We start from the raw sequence: 21,932 nt of genomic DNA on the forward strand, positions 1-21,932 counted from the left end.
CCATCAAAAATGGCTTTGGAAGGCAGTGAATAGGGAGCCAATTCTTAAGCCCCTCTTATTACTTAACATAACCTACAGGCTGTCCAGGAAGACAAATAATGTGATTAAGGCAGCTTGTCTCTGAACATGGCCACAGAACATGGGAGCTGATGGCCACATTGGTCCCCCACATGTGTTTTGAGGGATCACAGGTTATAGTCAAAGCTATGACCTGGACTTCTTCCTCTGAAGACAATTGTCTGCACTCGAGGCAGACAATTCCAAGAATATCGTGGTACCAAGACAGATTCTTCCTCTTACTTGAAATTGTGTAACTCAAGATGCTATCACAACTTACCGGTCCAGGTCTGGGAAAGTGGTAGGAGCAAACAACGCCTGTTCTTGCTGATATGAGAGCACACTTTAAAGAGCATATATGTGTGTGGTCGGAACCCAAGGACCCCTGGGGTAATTGCGCTTCATGGAGTGGGAAGTAACTCTAGCTGAAAGGGGTTACAACAGAAAGGTAAAACTAGCAGGCAGCTCTCTGGTACAGGAAGCATCTGGAGTGCTCTCATCACTGGGCATCTTTGTTAGGCCAGGACTGGTGAGAACCTGGGTTTCTCTCTCACAGTGTCAGCCATGCATGCTGGCTTGGAAAACGAGCCCAAGAAAAGGGAATGCTTTTCCCTAAAGCCCACAACTGGAGAGCTGATCTCAGACATTTCCCCACACCTCCTATCTTTCTGCCCTGGTCAGCGGGAGGAGAGGCAAGACAAGAGGAAGGATTCCCAAGAGAGCCCTCCTCTCTGTGGCGGGGGGCTCTTTAACTCCTCCAATCTTCCCATAAATGCACTGGGTTTCATGGCCCCTGGGTGGTGCCCCCTCTAGAATCAGAGGAGCTTTTCTCAGAAGAGAGTCGAAAAGAAACCCAAGGGTAGAGAAGAATTATGCACAAACAGACATCTTTGGGCAGGTCTCTTTAGAACCTTCAATGGGCTGTTCTGTCTTTAAAGAGGAGGGAAGCATGCTAGACTTCCCAAACTTATTGGCCCATGGAATTATTTTTTAGGAGCATCCCTCCGGGCAAACCTTCAGAACTCCACCGACCAATACAACTTTGGGAAATGCAGTGTTCAAGTGTGCTACTGACAACACTCTTATCAGACGTGGAATGAAGGTTGAAAGCCACTCTGATCACTTTCAAGAGACTCTAGGACAGATAGCCTCTGACTTAACAATGGCTCAATTTATGTTTTTCTTTTTTTTAACTTTATGATGATGAGAAAATGATAGGCATTCAGTAGACACTGTTGATTTTTTTTTTTCTCCTGGGCTAGCAACATGTGGTCTGATCCTATCTCTGGCCACAGCTCCCAGTCTGCCATGACAACCAACATCACAGCACTCCGTGTTGCTAAGTGAGGATGTTCAATAGGTTAGCTGTATTACATGTATTTTTGACTTACAGTATCTTCAACTTACTGTGGTCTTATCTGGTCGCAACCCTCTCATAAGTTGAAGAGTATCTCTGTATCCGCTTTCTGCCATCATGGATTAATTTGTCCCACTCTTGAAATTCTGGGGGCACCTGCCTGGAGTGCCAGCCCGCCATCACTGTTGGTGGCAGCCTTGCAAATGGTTTCCCAAAGTCACATTTGGCTAATCTAGCTCACCTGACTACCCACACATATTTTTACCAAATTGGCAGTCTTCCCGCACCTCATCTCCTCATCCTGCCCCATTATCAGTAGGGGAGGTGAGAGGTGTTTTTCTGCCTGATTTCCATGAGGCACACCCTGGTTTTTTGTTTTGTTTTGTTTTGTTTTGTTTATCGTGTGCCTAAGTTGCTACTTTGGGGGCTGGGGGTGCAGTTCAGTGGTAGAGCACTTACCTAGCATGTGTGAGGCTCTGAATTTGGTCCCCAGCACCACCAAAAAAAAAAAAAAAAAAAAAAAAAATGCTATTTTGATCTCCTGGTTGCAAAAAAAAAAAAATGCTACTTTGATCGCCTGGTTGCAAGTTTCTAACTTTTTCTAAGGAATGGCATGAAAGTGAGCCTCTAAGGCAGCCCACCCAGAGTCTTTCCCACATGTTCTTTTCAAGATCTCCAGCTCCAGGGTTTGTAACTCTCTGCAGTGATTGCCCCATAAAGTTGCCTCACAGGATGAAATGTCCATTGAGGGTGGACATTTTGATCTGACCTCAAATGCCCATCACCTGCTGTTGTAAGCTCTTTCTCAGGGTTTGTGATGGTCTGCATTTCTGATCCTATATTTCAAATGGAATTGTGTGCAAATGTTCAGTATCCAAAATAAATGGGACATCAGTTTTGCCTTTGGCATTAACCAACTCATTAAATATAAAATAAACACAAGTAAATGGCTTTTAAAATCTCACTGACAGAAAGCTTGGCAACTGCTCTTGAGATTCTGGAGGTCATTGGAACCTCTCTCTTCAAACAGGCATTTTCCTCTTCTCTGGGGAATCCAAGGAGACTCCCACTAAGTGAGAAGGGAGTCTGGGTACCAGACTTGATTTGAGGGTTGCCCTGCAATGTCAACTACTCGCCCAAGGCCCTGTCCATAGAGAATAATGGGGTCTGCCTGAAGTGGTTAGGCAGGGAGAAGTGGATGTTCTTCTTTTTTTTTTTTTTTTCTCTGTTTGTACATGGCATAAAGGCATACCATTTGTGTAATCATAAATTTACATAGAGTAATGTTTGATTCATTCTGTTTTTTCCCTTCCCCCCATCCCTCCCACCCCTCTTTTCCCTCTATACAGTCCTTCCTTCCTCCATTCTTGAACCCCTCCCTAACCCTAACTCTAACCCTAACACTAACCCTTCCCTCCCCCCCATTATGTGTCATCATCCACTTATTAGCGATATCATTCGTCCTTTTGGCTTTTTGAGATTGGCTTATCTCACTTAGCATGATATTCTCCAATTTCATCCATTTGCCTGCAAATGCCATAATTTTATCATTCTTTATGGCTGAGTAATATTCCATTGTATATATATACCACAGTTTCTTTATCCACTCATCAATTGAAGGACATCTAGGTTGGTTCCACAGTCTGGCTATTGTGAATTGAGCAGCTATGAACATTGATGTTAATTCTTAAAAGGTGTTAGAATCCTATCATCAAAACAAAGAAATAAACAATAGCCAAGCCAAAAAAAAAAAAAAAAGGTGTTAGAAATGCAGGTCTAATGCATTCAGCTGGCCACTGCTTATAAATACCTAGAAATAGCTACTGAACCAAGCTTAGATTTCTGATTGCTCTCTCACTATTGGCTGCTCTCAGAGAGCCAGTATCACATAGCTTCCTCAGCTCTGTGTACATTCTGCCATGGGATGTCAAGGCCCCTTCTCTTTGTCTCAGCCTATCTGTAGTTTCAGCATAAGGAGGATTTACTGGGGAAGGTGGTGGTGCAGATTATGTGGATAATTATTTTAATTCTCTACTTTAAGCCAAAGTGTACAGAAAACAAATTGCAACAATTTGCCCATCAGAACACACACACACACACACACACACACACACACCACCCTTGACTTGTAACTTCACCTCAGAGATGAGCTAGACTGAAGTAGTTACTGACCTCGTTTATAAAACCAAAGTGAAAAATGCATAGCTTTTGGTAAAAAGCATGTTTACTCAACAGCTCTTCCAAGATGGATGTTTGCCTTGGATACAGGTTTTGAGCAAGTCCATTCTGTAGGAGACCCAGCTCTGGCCAAGCATCAGAATTATTGGCTTGGCTGGTTCATGTCAGTCAGCTTTCAAAGTCTGACTTTGGGCCAGGAAGTTAGTAAGATCTGAATCCAGTCAAAGTAGCTTCCATTTATTTACAGTTTATGGAACATTTCTCATGATTTTAGTCAACTTCCTAATACAATCAAAGGACTCAATGACAATGAAAGATACACTCTGTCAGATCTTAGAATTATATAATTTCATCAGTAGAAAAATTAGGTTTTAAACAAAACACATAAATATGCTCTTTTTCTCCATTTGAAGGTTTTCAGTGATTTATTTCAAATCACACAATCATTTTTCTTTTTCTTCACTGACTTCAGAACTTTCTCACCCTGAATTTGAGGAGGAGAATCCAGTTAGGATTTGAGGGGAACTGCAAGAATCCAAGAGATCTCCAGAACCCCCAGCCATGCTCCTGCGTCCTTTCAGAAAGTCAAACTCATACAGCAGAGAAGGAGGGGGACTTGGAAGCTATCCTACTTTCCTTACAAAGAAATACTTCTAGTATAGAACACTAAACTAAATTCACAAGGTTGTTTTTCAATTTCTCCAACACGGCCTGAGCTCTCATTGAATGCCACTAGGTAGTACCATCTCCTTTTGGAGTCATTTATTGTTGCCATTACATTAAGGGCACCATTATTTCCCTGGGGAATGTCAAACCATATCTTAGATAGCATTAAGCCAGAGGTCCTTCCCTCTAGTCACACTGTTCATTTGCATATGTTGGAAAAGTTTTTGAATCACAAATGGGATGCATTTAATATGTTGTTTAATGGCAAAAAAAAAATTTTTTTTTTTTGTTCAAATCATGCTTTTCACATGATTTGAGAGCCTGGCAGCTCTCGTGAATTGGTTTTCTACCCTGACATTTCTGCTATTCTGCAGCCAAAGGCACTGCATGTGTCAAAGGATCCATCAAATCATCATGGACACTGTCTTGGAAGCAGTAGTACCATATCCAAGAAGATCTGTGGAAAACCAGTGTCCTGAGTGCTTGCTGCAGTAAGGTTCTTTACATCCTTCAAAATCTTGCCTGAGAAGAAAAGGCTCAACAAGAGCTCAAGAAGAAAAGTGAAGTGACATTTCAGCCTTATTTGAGGAACTATTTAATTTCCACTGCATGCCCCACGTGCTGGGTAAATAAAACATTCCAGAACATTCTTCTGGCTTACCCACTCTTCCTCTTTCTCTCTCCTTTTCCTAAAGACTTCTGAAGGTGAGATAATGGAAATAAGTACTCTTGGTGGATGAGTAGAGAAGCAGGGGAAAGAACTATTTAATAATCATGGTTAAACAAGAGTCCTATCATTTAAATGACTTACTGAAGTCCTACTAAATTAACAGGACCATATTTCTTTGTTTTGTGCACTGGGTCCTGTAAGCACTGAGACACAAGGAAGTCCAGAAAAAAAAAAAAAAGAAAGAAAGAAAAGAAAACTCGGAAATCACAGATCAGAGAAAATGCTGCTGAGATGTCATTTTTAAAGCACTACTTAAGTCAAGTGCTGTCATTTTTTCAGGCCATTTTTTAAAAGACATCAGATATTTCAAAACACATGATTCCCATTACTCGCCCAGCAGGTATACAGGATCTCCCACTTTGACTTTTCCTGGGTTGTCCAGAACAAAATACTGCCCAAAGAGGGGCGATTTTCCATACAGCTTTTGTTCAGAAGGGTCACACAGGCGATAACTGCAATGAAAGAAAAATCATGATGAGTCACAGCCAAAGAGAAGCATGTGCCCAAACAGCACATGGCTCCTTCTAGACAGAAGTATTCACCCCACACAGACCTGCCACGCTGCACAGCGGAAAGAGCGCCATTCTCATCCGGTCTAACAGAACAGCACCTCCTGGTGATGGGCAGAGGGCAGCCAGCCCAGTGCACAACTAAAGGAGCAGCCAGAGACCGTCTCCCCACAGCAGTCCTCTGCATTAATGTTCCCTCTCTCAGCATTAAGAGATTAAATACTCCATATGTCTAAACATACTTTATCACCTCCCATTTCCTTAGGCTTCTTTCCTTCCGACTTCATGTCTATCACTTGAGCTATGATACTGACAGTCCCTTGAACTTGGAGCCCTGGAGCCATCCTTTCTCCTCTTTTCTATGGCTATAAGTTGGCCAGTCCTGAAATTCTTCCTACACAACATCCAATTTTGCTTCCAGCAAACTCAGATTACATTAGAAGAGCATTTTTTTTTTTTTTTCTCGATGCCAGGGATTGAATGCAGGGGTGCTTAACTGCTGAGCCCTATCTCCAGCCCTTTTTTATTTTTTTTTTTTATTTTGATACAGGGTCTTGCTAAATTACTTAGGGCCTCACTACGTTGCTGAGGCTGGCTTTGAACTTGAGATCCTCCTGCCTCAGCCTCCCAAGTCAAAGGGACAATAATGTCTTCACCAACCTCTCTTTTTCATCCCTCAGCTTTATTCTACTGTTGACACTCTATAACTGTCTTAATTTTGCTCTGATCTTATCAATTCCTAGGCTCCAAAACTTTTAATGACTCCCCCTTACCTAAAGAATAACATTCCAGCTCTTTTTTTTGTTTTGTTTTTAAATTTATTTTTATTGTAAACAAATGGGATACATGTTTCTCTGTTTGTACATGGAGTAAAGGCATACCATTTGTGAAATCATACATTTACATAGGGTAATGTTGTTTGATTCATTCTGTTATTTTTCCCTTCCCCCACCCCTCCTACCCCTCTCATCCTTCTATACAGTCCCTTCTTCCTCCATTCTTGCCCCCTCCCACCCCCATTATGTGTCATCATCCACTTATCAGTGAGATCATTCTTCCTTTGTTTTTTTGAGATTGACTTATCTCACTTAGCATGATATTCTCCAATTTCATCCATTTGCCTGCAAATGCCATAATTTTATTATTCTTTATAGCTGAGTAATAATTCATTGTGTGTGTGTATGTGTGTGTGTGTGTGTGTGTGTGTGTGTGTGTGTGTGTGTGTATATATATATATATATATCACAGTTTCTTTATCCATTCATCAATTGAAGGGCATCTAGGTTGGTTCCACAATCTGGCTATTGTGAATTGAGCAGCTATGAACATTGATGTGGCTGCATCACTGTAGTATGCTGATTTTAAGTCCTTTGGGTATAGGCCGAGGAGTGGGATAGCTGGGTCAAATGGTGGCTCTATTCCAAGCTTTCTGACACATTCCAGCTCTTTAAGCCTGGAATGCAAGATCCTCTGCCTGGCCCCAGTCGGTTTTTTCAAACCCAAAGCCCACGGCTCCTTGTCTGCACCTAGTAGCGCTCTGCTGACAGAGTCCTCAATGCACCTTCACTTTGCTTTGTGTTTTTATAGCTCTGTGTCCCTCAGTGATTCCTGTGGGATTTCCCTCCTGCACTTCTCCATACATTAGAATCATACCTTTTCCTCCAGGCCCAAGTTAAATGAAACATCTCACAGGGAGGAATCCCATAAAACCTCAAGACAAGAATAATTTCACTGTCCTCAGTTTCTCTGCTCCTTGAGCCCTCTCGAGTCTGAGGCCCAAGTGTCAGGGCACCAGTCTGTCTCTTCTGCAGAGTCTCTGGGGATCAGGAACTATGTCCAACTCCCTGATCCTGCTCATACTCAATGCTGGGCTTTGTACGTCACTCACGATTATTTGTTGAAGTGATGAGTGTGTTGGTGATCATCTCTATTAAAGACAGTATGAACATCTTGCCAGGCAAAAAATTCAAGAAGCCCAGGCAGAATGCACATGAGCAGATAATGTGAAAACACCAGGAGAAAGATTTCCTTCACTCTCTTATTTACATCATTTTTATATTTAAGACATTATTATTGCAACCATCAACTTTATTCTGCCTTACTTTAAAAAAGAATCTACTGCAACAACTTGGTTCTATTATGCTTTCTTTTCTTTCCCACTCTCCCTCCCTGTCTCCTTTCTTTCTTTCTCTCCCTCCCTACCCCTTCCCTCTTTCTTTCTATCTGAAGCAGAAATAGCTAGTGAGAACCCACAGTCAAAACTAGAAGCTCCTCTGGAGCTCCTCAGCTCCTCCCCCAGACTGTAAACAACATGCCAGTGGGTACCATGTCTGTTTGGGAATTCTGGCACAGTGCCTGGTACATTGTAACCACTCAGAAAATTGTTGGATGAACAACTAAATGAATGAATAAATAAATAAATGAATTATTACTGAGAGTTGCTGATCCAAACTACCCTGCCTTGCCAAGAGTATTCCCTCATCCCATAACCTGAGTGGCCTAAGACCCTGAAACTCTAGGCATCTCTCCTGGCCAGTCTCTCCTTGGTCAGCAGGCAACCCCAAGGACATTTTGGGATCTGCATCTGTCTGAGAGTGGCATCTTCAGGATCAGGGGCTGGGCAGTCACTTTTATGGCTTGGGAATTCTTATTTCCAATCTCTGTAGTCTGTGAACCTGGGCTCTGATCATCAGTGTTCTGTGAGCACACGTTCTTTACATGTATGTGTGAAAGACTCCACACATATTATCGCTTTGCTTTCTCTTTGCCTAAGCAGAAATCTGTGTTGTCCCTGTTTTATAGATGTGTCTCAAAGCAGTAACTGACTTGCCCAAGACCCCAGATCTAAGTGTCCAGCTGGGGCCAGAGGCCAGGTCTGACTGACACCACAGTGAGGACTCTCGGATATAATCCCTGATCACCCATATTCCTTTTGGGTACACCCACAGGCCTGAGAAGAACTAAGAGGCCTAAAGTTTAGCCACTCATGCATTTCACCTGCCCCTCCCCATTAACCACACGGGTGCACACCCACTCCCCCTCCAGGAAACTGAGGAGTGGAAATTCAGAAAGAGCCACTGATGCTCACAGCCCAGTCTCCTTAAACTGTGAGGGGCTGGGTGAAGGGCAAAGGTGTAAAAGTGAAGCTTTGTTCACTCAATTGGCAGGTGACAGTTCATTCTTCCATCTGTGGAATAGAAAGAGGAAGAGCTACACGAATGGAAAGCTAGTTCTTGGCTGGTGCAGCCTGCCAGGACTTCCCCAGAGCTCAGTGGCAGGCAAGGCTGCTGGACTGCAGCAGTGGCTGACTCTCCACTGGTACCATCCTCAGCAGTTGCTGAGGCTGCCTCCAGGATGTGGGGAGACGAACTGAGGTCACTAGCGACCCCTTGTGTGCATGAGGAGGTACTGCAAGCAATCTATTGACAACGTACTCAACAAGAAGCATTGTTCAACAGACTGAAAACAGTACTGTCTCAAACATGGATCTTCTATGACTTTTATTTAAAAAGAAAGAAAGAAAAAAATATATATATATATGCTTTCTCTTTCAATGAACATAAAAAATACAACTACACTAATAAGCAGAAGGCCTAAGACTTGTTACTTACACAGATGTCTTCAGGGCTAGAGATGTAGCTCAGTGGTAGAGCTCTTGCCTAGCATGTGTGAATCCTGGGTTCCAGTTCCAGCACTGATTAAAACACACACACACACACAAAACAGAGGTCTTCATACTTCACACTCACAGGGAGTAATGTGAATGGAGACACCTTGTTACCTGTAGAGTGTTGTGCACCAGTGAGAGCTGCTCATTGTTCACATGCCTGGTTTCCTCATTACTAGCCAATGACCAGGCTACACCCACAGGGTCTCTTGTCACTGCTCAGTCTCCCATGGGAAGATCGGGAGGCCACAAGTCACTCTGGGCACAGGCCACTTCTGAGGACTTAGAGCCTACTGTGGCCAGTACAGAATGAAGCAGTGCTATGAAGGCCCATGGAGAGATGCCGCATCAACACTGCCACCCAGAGGCTGGCCGTGGAATGGGATTGGGTTAAATTCCATTTAAAGCAGGCTCGGAGATGGAGAGAAGCATCTTTAGGAGTCCTCTTCTTTCAGCAGGTGTCAAGTTTACAAACTAAGACTATCAATGATCCTAGTGTGCACAGTCATTTTGGATGGTATGCTGTTATCTACTTAAAAATTATAGCAAAGTAGCAAGATATAAAATCAACACATAAATCTAATGCATTTCTATTCATAAGTGATGAATCCTCTGAAAGAGGAATTAGGAAAACCACTCCATTCACAATAGCCTCAAAAATTAAATAAAATACTTGGGAATCAATCTAACAAAAGAGGTGAAAACCTCTACAATGAAAACTAAAGAACACTAAAGAAAGAAATTAAAGAAAACCTTAGAAGATGGAAAGCGTTCCCATGTTCTTGGATAGGCAGAGTTAATATTGCTAAAATGGCCATGCTACCAAAAACACTATACAGATTCAATGCAATTCCAATTAAAATCCCAATGATGTGCCTCATAGAAATAGAGAAAGCAATCATGAAATTCATTCGGAAAAAGAAGAGACCCAGAATAGCCAAAGCAATCCTTAGCAGAAAGAATAAAGCAGGAAGTATCATAATACCAGAGCTTAAACTGTAACAAAAGCAGTGTGTGACTCTACATCGTGTACAACCAGAGAAATGAAAAATTGTGCCCCATTTGTGTATGATGAATAAAAATGCATTCTGCTGTCATGCGTAACTAAATAGAACAAACAATAAAAAAAAATTTATTGCATTATTTTAGTTACCAGAAGAGGCATAAGTCCAGTTGCTGCAAGTAAACAAAGTGAGCCTTCAAGAACCTAATCAACTTGTCAATATCAAATTAGTAGGTGACAGGGGGACCTGTCTCCCTCATGGAGGTGTCACCTTCTGCCTTTAGCTCAGCACAGCACAGCCCAACACAAATGGCTAGTGGCACATGTCATTACTGACAGCACACTCAGGCATGCTGCAAAACTTCTTTCGAGCACTTTTGTAGTAAATGTGCTATATTCTTTCTATTAGGAGCAAGATGTTATAGAAGCAACAATGACAGAGTCTAGCCACTCCCTAAGTCATGGGATCGATGTGTATATCACTTTCCCTTAAGAAAGTAAAGCATGATTCCATTCTCATGTTTTCCTGTGAGCAGACCAGCCTCCCTGTGCCTCTAACCCATGTTCATTCAGCAATGCCAGGTAGATTTCATTCTCTTGCCTTGCTTTGCCTGGCTGGGCTGACCATGAGGATGAACATCAGTAGGTCAGGCCAGGCAGGAGACAGACAGCTCTTTCCGCTGAGCATTGGCAATCTAGCAGCAGCACCCACCCTCGGGCATCAGCAGCACACAGAGACAGGGGCAGGCAGCAGTGTGGCTGAGAAGCTGCTGCGGACACCACTGTGTGCTTCCCTTCCCAAGATTTATGTGACATGGCAGGGCCTTTCTCTTCCCAATTTATGACCACCTGTCCTGAGAAGAACATAAATTACTACAGCCCTGGCAATTTAAATCTCAGTAAGAGATAGGAAAAGACACCTCGGCTGGCTGCACTGTCTCCTGGGGTATTAGAAGCAATTAGGGCCGGATTGCTGGACTGTATATAGAGCCTGCAGAAGATCAGGGGCGTATGGGCTCCTTGTGACTCGCGCCTTCCTGCTCTCACTCTGTGTTTGGGGTCAATTACTCTCTTTCTATAAACACAGCCTCCCTATTGAGGGAGGGGCACGAAGGATTCAGAGATGCAGCCCAAATGCTTTGGGCTTCTGCTTTGAGAAGGTTATTTCTGCAAACACGTAAACTCTCTAAATCCAGAGGGAAAGGATGTCTGATGCCAAGCAACATGTTAGGGAGGGAGAGAGAACGAGATGTGTACAACAGGCTGACAACCAATTCCCCAAGTCACCTGGCTGATTCACACACAGAATCATCCAGTTCCACCCTGTCTCCCTTATTTTATAAAGAACGGCTGGGCCTGGCTGAAGGGGCCTGTGCTGATGACCACCATAGCCAGCTCTCCTTGCTCCCCTGCCAGGGCTCTTTCCACTGCCCTACCCTGTCTTTTTCTTCTTGGCGCTCCTCCATGGCCACAGGAAATAGGAAGACTGAATTCTGGTCTGTTCTGACACTGAGCGAGCACATTTCTAAGAATAGCTAGAGTCCATCATTACGACTTTCCAAAATTCAGCTCCTCCCACAGACGTTTTTATAATTGTCCCCCCTTATCCTCTGGAGATACATTCCAAGACCCCCCAGTGCATTCCTGTGAATGTTCATAGTACTGAACCCCCTCTACACTGTTTTTTCTCATACATACATATCTACGATAAAGTTTAATTTACAAATTAGGCACAGTTAGAGATTAACAATAATAATAAAATAGAACAATTAATATACTATATAAAGAGTTACTTAGAATCTACGAATTGCTCATTTCTAGAACTTTTCCATTTAATATGTTCATGCCACAGTTGACCATGGGTAACTAAAACCATAGAAAGCAAAACTGCAGTTAATGGTGGACTACTACATTAGGAAAATTCTCAGAAAAGGCAAACAAATTAAAAGAAGTCTACAATGAACACCATTTACTAACTGTGTGGATTCTGCACTCACCATTTTATTATATTTCCTCTGTACATGTTTATCCATCAGTCCATTGTACTTTTTATTTTGCCATTTCCAAATATGTTGCAGATAACAATATACTTAACTTCTAAATAGTTCAGCTTGCACTAGACAATTATTTACTGTCTTGTTTTGATGGCAAAATATATATGGAGTGAAATGTATAGATCTTCAATGTTCCATAGTATTAACTTTTTATGAAAAAAATTCATTAATGTTGCTTAAATGTTGAAAAATATATAGCATCTCTCCACATGGTGATATCTGCCTTAGGTTGGTCTACATACCCTTCTTTGAATGTTCCTGAAAACTCAAGGCCAGTGTTAGAAGAACAAAATAGAAAGCAGACATTTGGATGCCAAAGGTATAGATCAGAGGTAAAGTACTGGTCCAGCATATGCAAGACCCTGAGTTTCATTCCTAGAACTGAAAAAAAAAAAAAATCTGTTTGTTACCACCCCAAGACTTCCTCTAGTCCCACAAACCCCCTTTCTCCTTATTCTTCTTAACTTCCCTAAATCCATCTTGTTCGACTCACTCCTGATCTTTCTCATTGTGCTGGGTAGCTTAGGCTCTTGCCTACCATCTCTCTACCTTGCTTTAGCCTGGCCCTCAACACTACAGCACATCTCAAAGACACAGGTGCTGATCAGAGAGGGCAGGCCCACAGCCTTGTGCTTAGGGCAAAACCCAAGCTGAGATGACAACATTCCAGCACAGAGCTTCAGCTTGCCCAGGGATGGAGGAGAAGGTAGCTTCTGGACAGTAGAATGGGCAGGGAACAATGGGTACTGATCAAGAGAACTAAATCATTGGCCCAACAGGAACCATGAGTTTGGTGCAAGGTGGAAGGAAGGGGAGGCAGCAGGACTCATTCCAGGGCTCATTTCAGGGAATGAGTCTGCTATACAAGCTTCAAGCATAAGCTCTCCCTCATGTCCTCTTTCATGATGGATCTCATGCAAAATGGCACCTGTCAGCAGTATGCCTACCTCAAGACCCCCAGGCTTTCACCGAAAGCAGTCCCTGCCTCCCTCCAGCCTCCCTTCTACAGGTGACACTTGGGGACACTTGGGCCCAAAGCCAAGGGTGTTAAGACTGAAGAGATGAGACCTGACACCCCACTCATGACTACATACAACATGGAAGGGACCAATTAAAATGACCATCATTCATTCCTTTTCAGCATTTCAGCAATTTCCTGGATCCCAGAGTTGGCAGATAACAGCATGAAAGTCTGTGGATCCTGAATTGTTATTGTTGTTTTTACAAAAATAGATTTAGAGACTATGTATAAGAACATTTTTTCCATAATTCTATTACCAAAACCCCACTGGCATGTTGATTTACATCCTTTCCACCTTTTATCTACTCATGTGCATTTATATATTCTTGAAAAGTAAAATCAAATAAACAAAAACAAAAAAGTAAATATTATATGTATGCAATTTTATAATGAGCTTTGCAAAATTGATGTTATCTTTGCCACCTTTATATAGAATTTAAAAATATTCTCTGTAATTGTATCTTTCATGTAAAAGTTTTTCCTTATAAAAAATTAAGTAAACATAAAAGTAGAAAGAATGACGCAATGAACCCCACGTAGTTCAGCCAGAGTCTATCAAAATTTTGACATTTTTTCATATCTTCACCTGCCTTATAAATATTGTTTTCTAAAATAAAATAGAGCAGATCCCAGACATCAGGCTACTTCACTTCTATATATACACTTCAATAGACTTCTCTAAATTATGTTAACACTTGGGTTGGAGGTGCAGCTCAGTGGCAGAGCACCTGGGTAGCATGCACAAAATCCTGGGTTCCATCCCCAGCACCACACACACAAAAATAAATAGATAAATAAATAAATAAATAAAATATATTGACATTTCTTACGTAAGGACCATACTTTTATGATACCTAATAAACTGTTTGATATTATCTAATAATTGGTCCATAACAAGGTTTGCCAAAATATTTATTTGAATCATGAATTCTAAACAAAAAAATTAAATGATTCCTGCAAGCAGACATCCTGGCAACCAGAGCACCCAGGACGTTTCCCAGTTGCCTAGCCATCAGGACCCTGCAGCTTCAAAGCTGCTTATGAGGTTCTCACTGATTCCTCTTATAAATATTAAGCAATAAATACCACTTCTGGCCCAGGCACCTAAACCCATGGATGAGCCCCCTTCTGCCTAGTTCTACCTCTTGAGCGTTTCCAGCGGCTCCTTCCTGCTCATGATGCCAGTGTCTGGGTCCACTGTGGTTAAGATGCACCTGGACACAGACACACACAGAATCATACGGGGGACAAAGCAAAGTAGGCCTTCACCCAAAGCAGTCCCTCCCTATCCCCATAGGATAGGAAAGAGCCTTACCTGGAAGAAGCCATCACCCTTTTCAGTTCCACATCCCCAATAAGAATTTCATTCCAAGAATCCTAAGCGAAAAAGCACAATTTCTATAAGACCTCACCCAGACAGACTGCATAGAGACTTCCCAGCGTTGACACCTAATCATATCACTTATGTAAAAAATGGCTGGCTTTTATCTCAGTCCTGAGAAGCCAACTGCTACCTACACAGTTTTATGTTCCTTCTATCTCTCTGCCTTTGATGTCACCTCATTCACCTGAGAAGAAACCAGACCTCCCTGACCAATCTCACTTCACTCCTGGAGGTTGGGAGAATGGAGCTGTGTTAAGGGGAGACTACCAATTACTCTGAGTTATAACAGATCCTTTATGTATACTTAAGGTTATGTGAATAAAGCTCCTTAAGTCACTACATGTGTGTATCCTGTATTTCTCCTGAGCAGATATGAAGATATCAAGGGCAGGACAAATAGCTTTATTTCTCACTGATCTTCATTGGCATATTTACAAAGTACTCCAGCTACTTCTGACAGCTGAAGTAGCTCCTCAGACAATGGCCTATGGGCTGAGCAAGTGAAGTCTAGTTTTCAAGACAAATCAAGTCCATGGACTGAGATCTTCAAATCCATCAAGGAGATAGGACATACATACATGAAAAGTTAGAGATCAATAAATATTCTTTTTAAAATTTCCAGAAAACTCAAGAAGAAGCATGATAAGGCAGAGTGCTGTGTGTTGATTTCACAGCGTAGGCAACAATCATTCTGGGAGTGTAGAGGAACACACTCCTGATACATTCAGGGAGAAGTTTTATGGACTAGGGATCTGAGTTTTAAAGGCAGGAAAGATGAGGGGACTCCAGTCAGCAAGGGCAGTAGTAGAAGGAAGGACACTGAGGAGCCCAAGGACATGGGACTGTAGTCCTGACTTTCTTCTTCTTGGAGAGAAGTGCTGGCTTCCTGAGGGTTGGGCAAAGATCTGTGTTAAAGTAGACTCCCTGGTGCTTTGTTGACCATGACCCCAGAGGCAGAGTTGCAAACTCAGAATTTTATTTCTGATAGTGTGTATTATTCATGATATATGTATTGTAGACTTTTGTTTTGCTTTGCTTTGTTTTAAATCATAAAATGGGTCTCTTAACTATGTTTTGAACAGACTGGAAAATGGCAGAGGCTTAGAGCAGCCACAGCCTGTCTTGTGATTATTTATCCACCAGGGGACACTGTGGTCATAAAAACACATTTTTTTTTTTTTTAAAAAAAGGAGAGAAATGAGGAGTGCTTTTAGGGAATGAATTATAAATTAGAGAAATATATCCAGGGCTCCCTCTACATGATATAAAAACTACTGGGGAGTGAGACACAGAAAAATAAGGTAAAAATTCCACTGTGAGCAAAGTATCTACTTAGCCAATGTGAGGAAAAGAAGAAAACTAGTCTGTTGAACTCATACTGTAGACCATGAGTCTTCTACCAGGTCACACTACTGGAGGTGATCAGTTCAAACAGGAAAAGCCCCAGTATGGGAGAGGTGGAGACAGCAGAGCATGACCTGGGCCTGGCCACTGGGTGAGATTTTCACAGGGGAGGTAGCATGACCGGGCTTTTAAAGAAGGTCGGGAGTTTTAAAGGGGACAGAGGCAAGAGTCTAAGCAACCAGGCATCAGAAGAATATATATTAGGTTCTAGGTCCAGTTTGTATTCGGGGGCTTTTTATTGGAAATAAAGGCAGGAAAGTAAATGGTAGTGAAATCATCAAAGAAAATGACAATAGGAAGTTTGAACCTATTGAGAAATGGGGGGCCACTGAAGGCTCTTGAGCAATGAAGGCTTTTGTGATCATTTATCACGAACTTTTAGAGAGAAAGCACTCACACTGGTGCTCTGGCAGGCTGGGTGATGGCAACAGGGGCTGAGAGGGACAGAGCAGAGGGAACCTCCAGGGACAGCTCTTTAGCTCCAAATCTGAGTAAGAGAAAAAATGTGACGCCCTTGACAGAAATCACAAGGTCAAGAGGAGGAGCATGGGTGGGTAGTGGGGATCTGGGAACACATAAGCCTCTGCTGCGTCAACAGAGCCTAATGGTGACATTGTAGGTGACAGCATGACACTGAGGAACGCAGAGAGAAAAGATAGTCAGGGTTGGGACTTTTGGAAGCCCAGGCTTGAGCAAGGAGCAGAAGGACAAATAGCACTAAAGTAAAAGCAGTAGAGCCAAGGGAGAAAAGTTCCTAGTACCCATGGTTCAAAGGGCAGGGCATTGGTGTGCCTCAGTTTTTTGCAGACAGCTGCAAGCAAACAAAAGGTGGCACTGGAAGGGTTTTACAGCAGTGCCATCAAGTTCAAGGGCAACAGTCCCTCCAGCTCTCCACCTAGCAGCCATGCTAAGTGCCCATCATCCCCAAGGGAGTAATAATTCTCCCTCCTTGCCAACAGTATCTCTGCCTTACCCATATTCATAGCCTCCACAAGAGTCTGCACTTATTAGGTGCTCAAGAAATCTAAACACTGAATTATTGTATAGTCAACAAATAACACACTTTCAGAATAATCTAATACAATGCCAAAGACTCTTGTATCTTTAAAAAAAAAAAAGTTAAATCCAAGGAAAGAGACAAGGCAAAGTGTTACCTCTGCAAAGGCATCACATCCTGAAATTACAATATTGGGCCTGAAGTTAGATGCTTTAACATGCTTCTCCAGCCTGGAGTTGAGATCTGCCAGGGATGCCTCAGAAAGGACCAAGAAAGGGCTGGCATCTGAGTAGGCAACCTAGAAAGAAAACACAATCTTATAATGTTTGGCATAGAAATATCTCAGAGATTACTAGTGTCTAGTGCCTAGAAACCCCTCTTCCTATACAGGTACACACATAAAATCACACACAGGCACAATCTTTCCAAGTATTTTTCTAGATCTTTTCATAGAAAAGTCACAGCAATTCAAAATCTCAATTAGACTTACAGAATTGCATGGCAGCCTGAAGAAAGCATGGCCTTGGAAATCCTAGAACGGTCATTAGGCACATGCCATTGGGGACATCACTTCACCTTCTAAGATGCCAATATTCCCAGTGTTTATTATGGTGATCAGGTTTGATAGCTTCATTTGACAAAATGTTCACTGATTGCATGGATACCTGTGTTTCATGCAACCTGCAAATTACTGTTAAGTATTTTTTTAATGATGAAAATAGTATGTGATGCTACCAACCTTACTTTCATAATGAATCCCTACAGCCTTATTCCCTTGAGGACCTGGCTAATCATTTGAAGTCTGCATACCCACACCAACTTGCACAACTGTAATATGACATACAGTTGCAAACAAATTTTAAAATTTCAGACTCTATGAGCAGTTATAGAATGAATGAAAAAGATATTGACGTAGAACAGTTTTGAACCACTACTGGCACCAAACACTTACACAAATAGGAAAGTAGATGCTCATGGGCAAAAATGCAAGAGTCCTCCAAAACAAGAAACAGAATACTGTTCCCATGGGAAGGGCTATCTGTCTGCCTTTTGCTAAGGATCTGAGGCTGCCTAGGGGCTGCCTGGTAAAATGACAGCTCTCAGTCCATCAAAGATGCCACCCATGTCTAAAGCGCTGAGCAGCTGCTCTCCACCCACAGAGCAAGCTTTGTCTTTCACCTGGTCTGTGGGTCGGAATGGTTCCTCAACTTGGTGAGAATTTCTTGGTCGCATGTGGGGCTCGAAGTGCACTAGGCGGTAGGGCTTTGTCTTCAGGAAGCTGGTTATCCATTCAGCTGCGGCATCCCCACAGTCCCTGCCCTGGATATCCAGGCCATGCACTCTACACAGGGGACAGGGCAAAGGGCAGGTATAGATTTGAAGATCTGAGCACCCTGGTACAGTATGTCCTAGATATATCAGAAGAGCTGCAGCAACCTCGCTGCAGTATTGCTATGGCTCTTTCATTGTCAGAGAACGTCCTTTTAGCCCAGCCCTGCCTCGCCACTGTGTAAGCTCAAATGTAAACCTTGCTTTTCCTGATTTTAAAACTGACTGGGGCCTACTTGTATCTCCCTACCTGGAAGGAATGCAAAGAGGAGAAAACAAGTTAGTATTAAAATGTACCCAGCTGGGTGCAGTGGCATACACTGGAATCCTGGTGACTCAGGAGACTGAGGCAGGGGGATCACAGTTTGAGCCAGCTTCTGCAATTTAGGGAGACCCTGTCTCAAGATAAAAATAAACAGACCTGGGGACATAACTCAGTAGTACAGCATCCCTAGGTTTAATCCCCAGTACTACCTACCAAAAAAAAAAAAAGTACTCTATGTATACTGAGTTCTCTAGAAGAAAACTAGGATATCAGTAAAAGTTTATAATTGCTGTAAAATCTGGTTCACCCAGCTGAAGAGCAACCAAAAATATTTATTAATAGTCATAGCTAATAGCTATATTTGGCCAGTATGTGATAATAAAACTAGAAGTAGCAACATATATAAAAAAGATCTATAAAATTGAAAACTTATTGATAACATTAAAAATCAACTTGGATTTGTTGTCAGCAATACCTTTGAAGGATCTGATGTATTCCCTCCCTAAAACATAGCTGTGTACAGGACTGTTTGGAGCTATATGAATTTCTCAGTTGTCCAGAGGAAATAAATGCTAGAGAACAAGCCAGGCTTCCCAAAGTGAGGCACCGTTAATTGCCACTGTAGGGGTTCAAGATAACTGTAGGTGACACATGGGAAGAGTCTTAAAAAATGGCGCACTACACAGAGAGAAAGCAATTCTCTTCAGCTTAGTGATGTGTGCAACTTTTAGTAACACTTGATAATCATCCCATTTAATGAAGATAGAACAAACTGCAGGTCCAGAGACTTCTATAAGCAATAGTTTCTAGCTAAAATTTAGTAACATTCATTTGTGCTATATTAGCTTTAGTAACTTAAGTTTTGCTTCCAGGGAAGTGCAGTGACACATGCCTGTAATCCCAGTGGCTTGGGAGGCTGAGGTAGGAGGACTGCAAGTTCAAATACAGCCTCAGTGACTTAGGGAGGCCCTAAGTAACTTAGCAAGACCCTGTCTTTAAATAAAATATAAAAAGGGCTGGGGATGTGGCTCAGTGGTTACATACCCCTGGGTTCAATCCCTGATACCTACCAAAAAAAAAATCGCTTCCATATCTGGCAAATTATATAGGTAGCTATTTGCTTCCTTTTGAAATAAATATACCTAAGGTTGTTTTGTTTTGTTCTGTTTCTGGGGAACTAGGGATTGAATCCAAGGGTACTCTACCACTGAGCCACATCTCCAGCCTTTTTAATTTTTATTTTTTATTTTGAGATAGGGTCTTGCTAAGTTGACAAGGCTGACCTTGAACTCGCAATCCTCCTGCCTCAGCTTCCCCAGTTACTAGGATTACAGGCGTGTACCACCATTCCCAGATGAATAGTATTTTTTAAAAATCTGAATCAATGTAAAGAAAAACATTAAGGAAATATAAGTATAGATATTTTGTTGTCTGGCTTAAATCATGATCATATCCTGCAAATGCTTAAAGTTTGGGAAAGCATTGGTAAGTCAGGTAGAGCTGATTGGGTGCATCATCTTTCCACACGACTTGCTCCAGGACCTTAGTGACATTTACTAACCCTGAGACTCAATTTATTCACCTAAAAAATGGGGATCAAAGCACAACTTAGATGTTCACTAAAAGAAGTGCTCAAAACAATTCTTAGGTTTGGAATATGCTCAGTAGATGGTAATATTTATTCCGGCACTCCTCCTCAGTTATTTCAAGTTTATATTATTTCAAGTGTATATTTATTTCAGGAAGCAAATATTTAATCAAACAAAAGTACTAATTCTCTAATAAAATACAAATGAATTTCTATATTGCAAAATAGATTGAATACAGTATTCTATATTTTTATGTAATTTTATATAATTGTTCTTTTCAGAAAGTGGGAAGTGATTACTCACAGTTCCTGGTCATTACAATGAGCAGTGAGATTAGTTGTATTTAGTTGAGTTTGCATGATTTTTTAAAAACTTTTTAATTGAAGTGTATTACTCATAGAGAGATTGACACTGCCATTCCATGTGCCTTGATGCCTTTTTACACGTTCCCATTACACCTGTCCTTGACTGACCTCCTAAAAGTCAGAGGGCTGAGTATACACTCAGGCCCTATGAAGAATGAGACTCTTTTATCAGCAAAGACCAGGAGTGTCTGCCTGACTCTTTCCTGGATCAAGATGAAGAATACATAGAATGAATAAAATAAATATACCAAAACTCATATATCCAAATAGTCATTACTTTTTTTTTTTAATTACCTTTTTAAAGTAATCACCTTGGGAAGTAACATAATCATTCTAAACTAAAATTAATCATGTCTATTTATTACTACTTTTAAGTCTACTTCATTGTTTAAACTGAGAAGCAATCTTACCTGGGTTGATCACCTCCTTAATCCTAGGACTCAATTCTAAATGATGTTTCTCCTTTTTCCAAAAATTGAATTCACAGAAACAGGGTAAAGATTTTCACTACGTTTGAGTTGAAAGGGTTGTTAGTGTGTGCTTATATATGTGGTTTGATGTCTAAAATGTGAATTTCAGAAGCATCTTGATACAGGCAGTTCTACCCAAATCTGACAGACTTGAAGTTCACTTCCTTGTTGGATGCCTCTTTGTTCATGTCTGTGCACAAAACGTCAGCCTCCTTCCCCCAAAATCAAACCTTACCAGGCCTCTCCATCAGCACCACAACCACCAAGCCTCCCTCTTGGTCTTGCCATTTGGAAGCCAAGCCCAGGACTCTGATGCATTTATAGGTGAGTGGAGGGACAGGCAGCAGAGAATGCAGATGGGAAGGCTGCTGTTGTGGTTTGGATGTGAGCCATTCACCAAAAGCTTCTGTGTTAATGCAGGAATGTTCAGAGGTAAAGTGACTGGATTGTGAGAGTTGTAATATAATCAGTGCATCCTACTTTGAATAATTGTAACTGTAGATAGACAGGGCATAGCTACAGGAGGTGGTCACTGGGGACATGTGCTGAATGGGTTCCCTATGGCCCCTTTCTCATTCCCTTCCTGACCCCATCACCAACAGATGAGCAGCTTTCCTCCACTGGACCCTTCCCCTGTGGTATGCTGCATGACCTTGGGCCCAAACCAATACAGTCAACCCTCTATGAGCTGAAAACATAAGCCCCAAATAACTTTTCCTCTCCTAAGTTGTTTTTGTTGGGTATTTTGGGCACCGCAGATGCAAAAGCTGATTAAAACAGCAGCTTAGACTCTTTGGGGCTCAGTTGGTGATAGTAATCTTTTTATTGAGTTTGCATTTGCATCTATTTTTGACATTACAAAAAATTGTAAATATCTGCCCTCATAA

The 21,932-nt window shown here is 41.8% G+C and overlaps 1 protein-coding gene across 2 annotated transcripts in view; it reads right to left on the reverse strand.

Annotated features, from left to right (window-relative positions):
• Window positions 1–3,808: 3,808 nt before the first annotated feature.
• The window catches only part of MTARC1 (mitochondrial amidoxime reducing component 1), a 33,335-nt gene continuing 15,211 nt past the window's right edge, over window positions 3,809–21,932 (reverse strand). Inside the window, exons 3-8 of one of the 2 annotated variants that reach the window (XM_079106816.1) lie at window positions 18,207–18,369; window positions 17,185–17,325; window positions 14,558–14,619; window positions 14,385–14,456; window positions 5,322–5,440; window positions 3,809–4,076 (exon numbers count right to left, since the gene is read on the reverse strand). In XM_079106816.1, the coding sequence (XP_078962942.1) occupies window positions 4,072–4,076; window positions 5,322–5,440; window positions 14,385–14,456; window positions 14,558–14,619; window positions 17,185–17,325; window positions 18,207–18,369 (562 nt within the window). In that variant the 3' untranslated portion in view covers window positions 3,809–4,071. Of the gene's footprint in view, window positions 5,441–14,384; window positions 14,457–14,557; window positions 14,620–17,184; window positions 17,326–18,206; window positions 18,370–21,932 lie in introns of both variants that reach the window. The other variant, XM_079106815.1, reaches the window with a different exon arrangement.

The sequence above is a fragment of the Sciurus vulgaris genome, assembly GCF_902686455.1.
Source record: "Sciurus vulgaris genome assembly, chromosome: 12".
NCBI classification, from domain to species: Eukaryota; Metazoa; Chordata; class Mammalia; order Rodentia; family Sciuridae; genus Sciurus; species Sciurus vulgaris.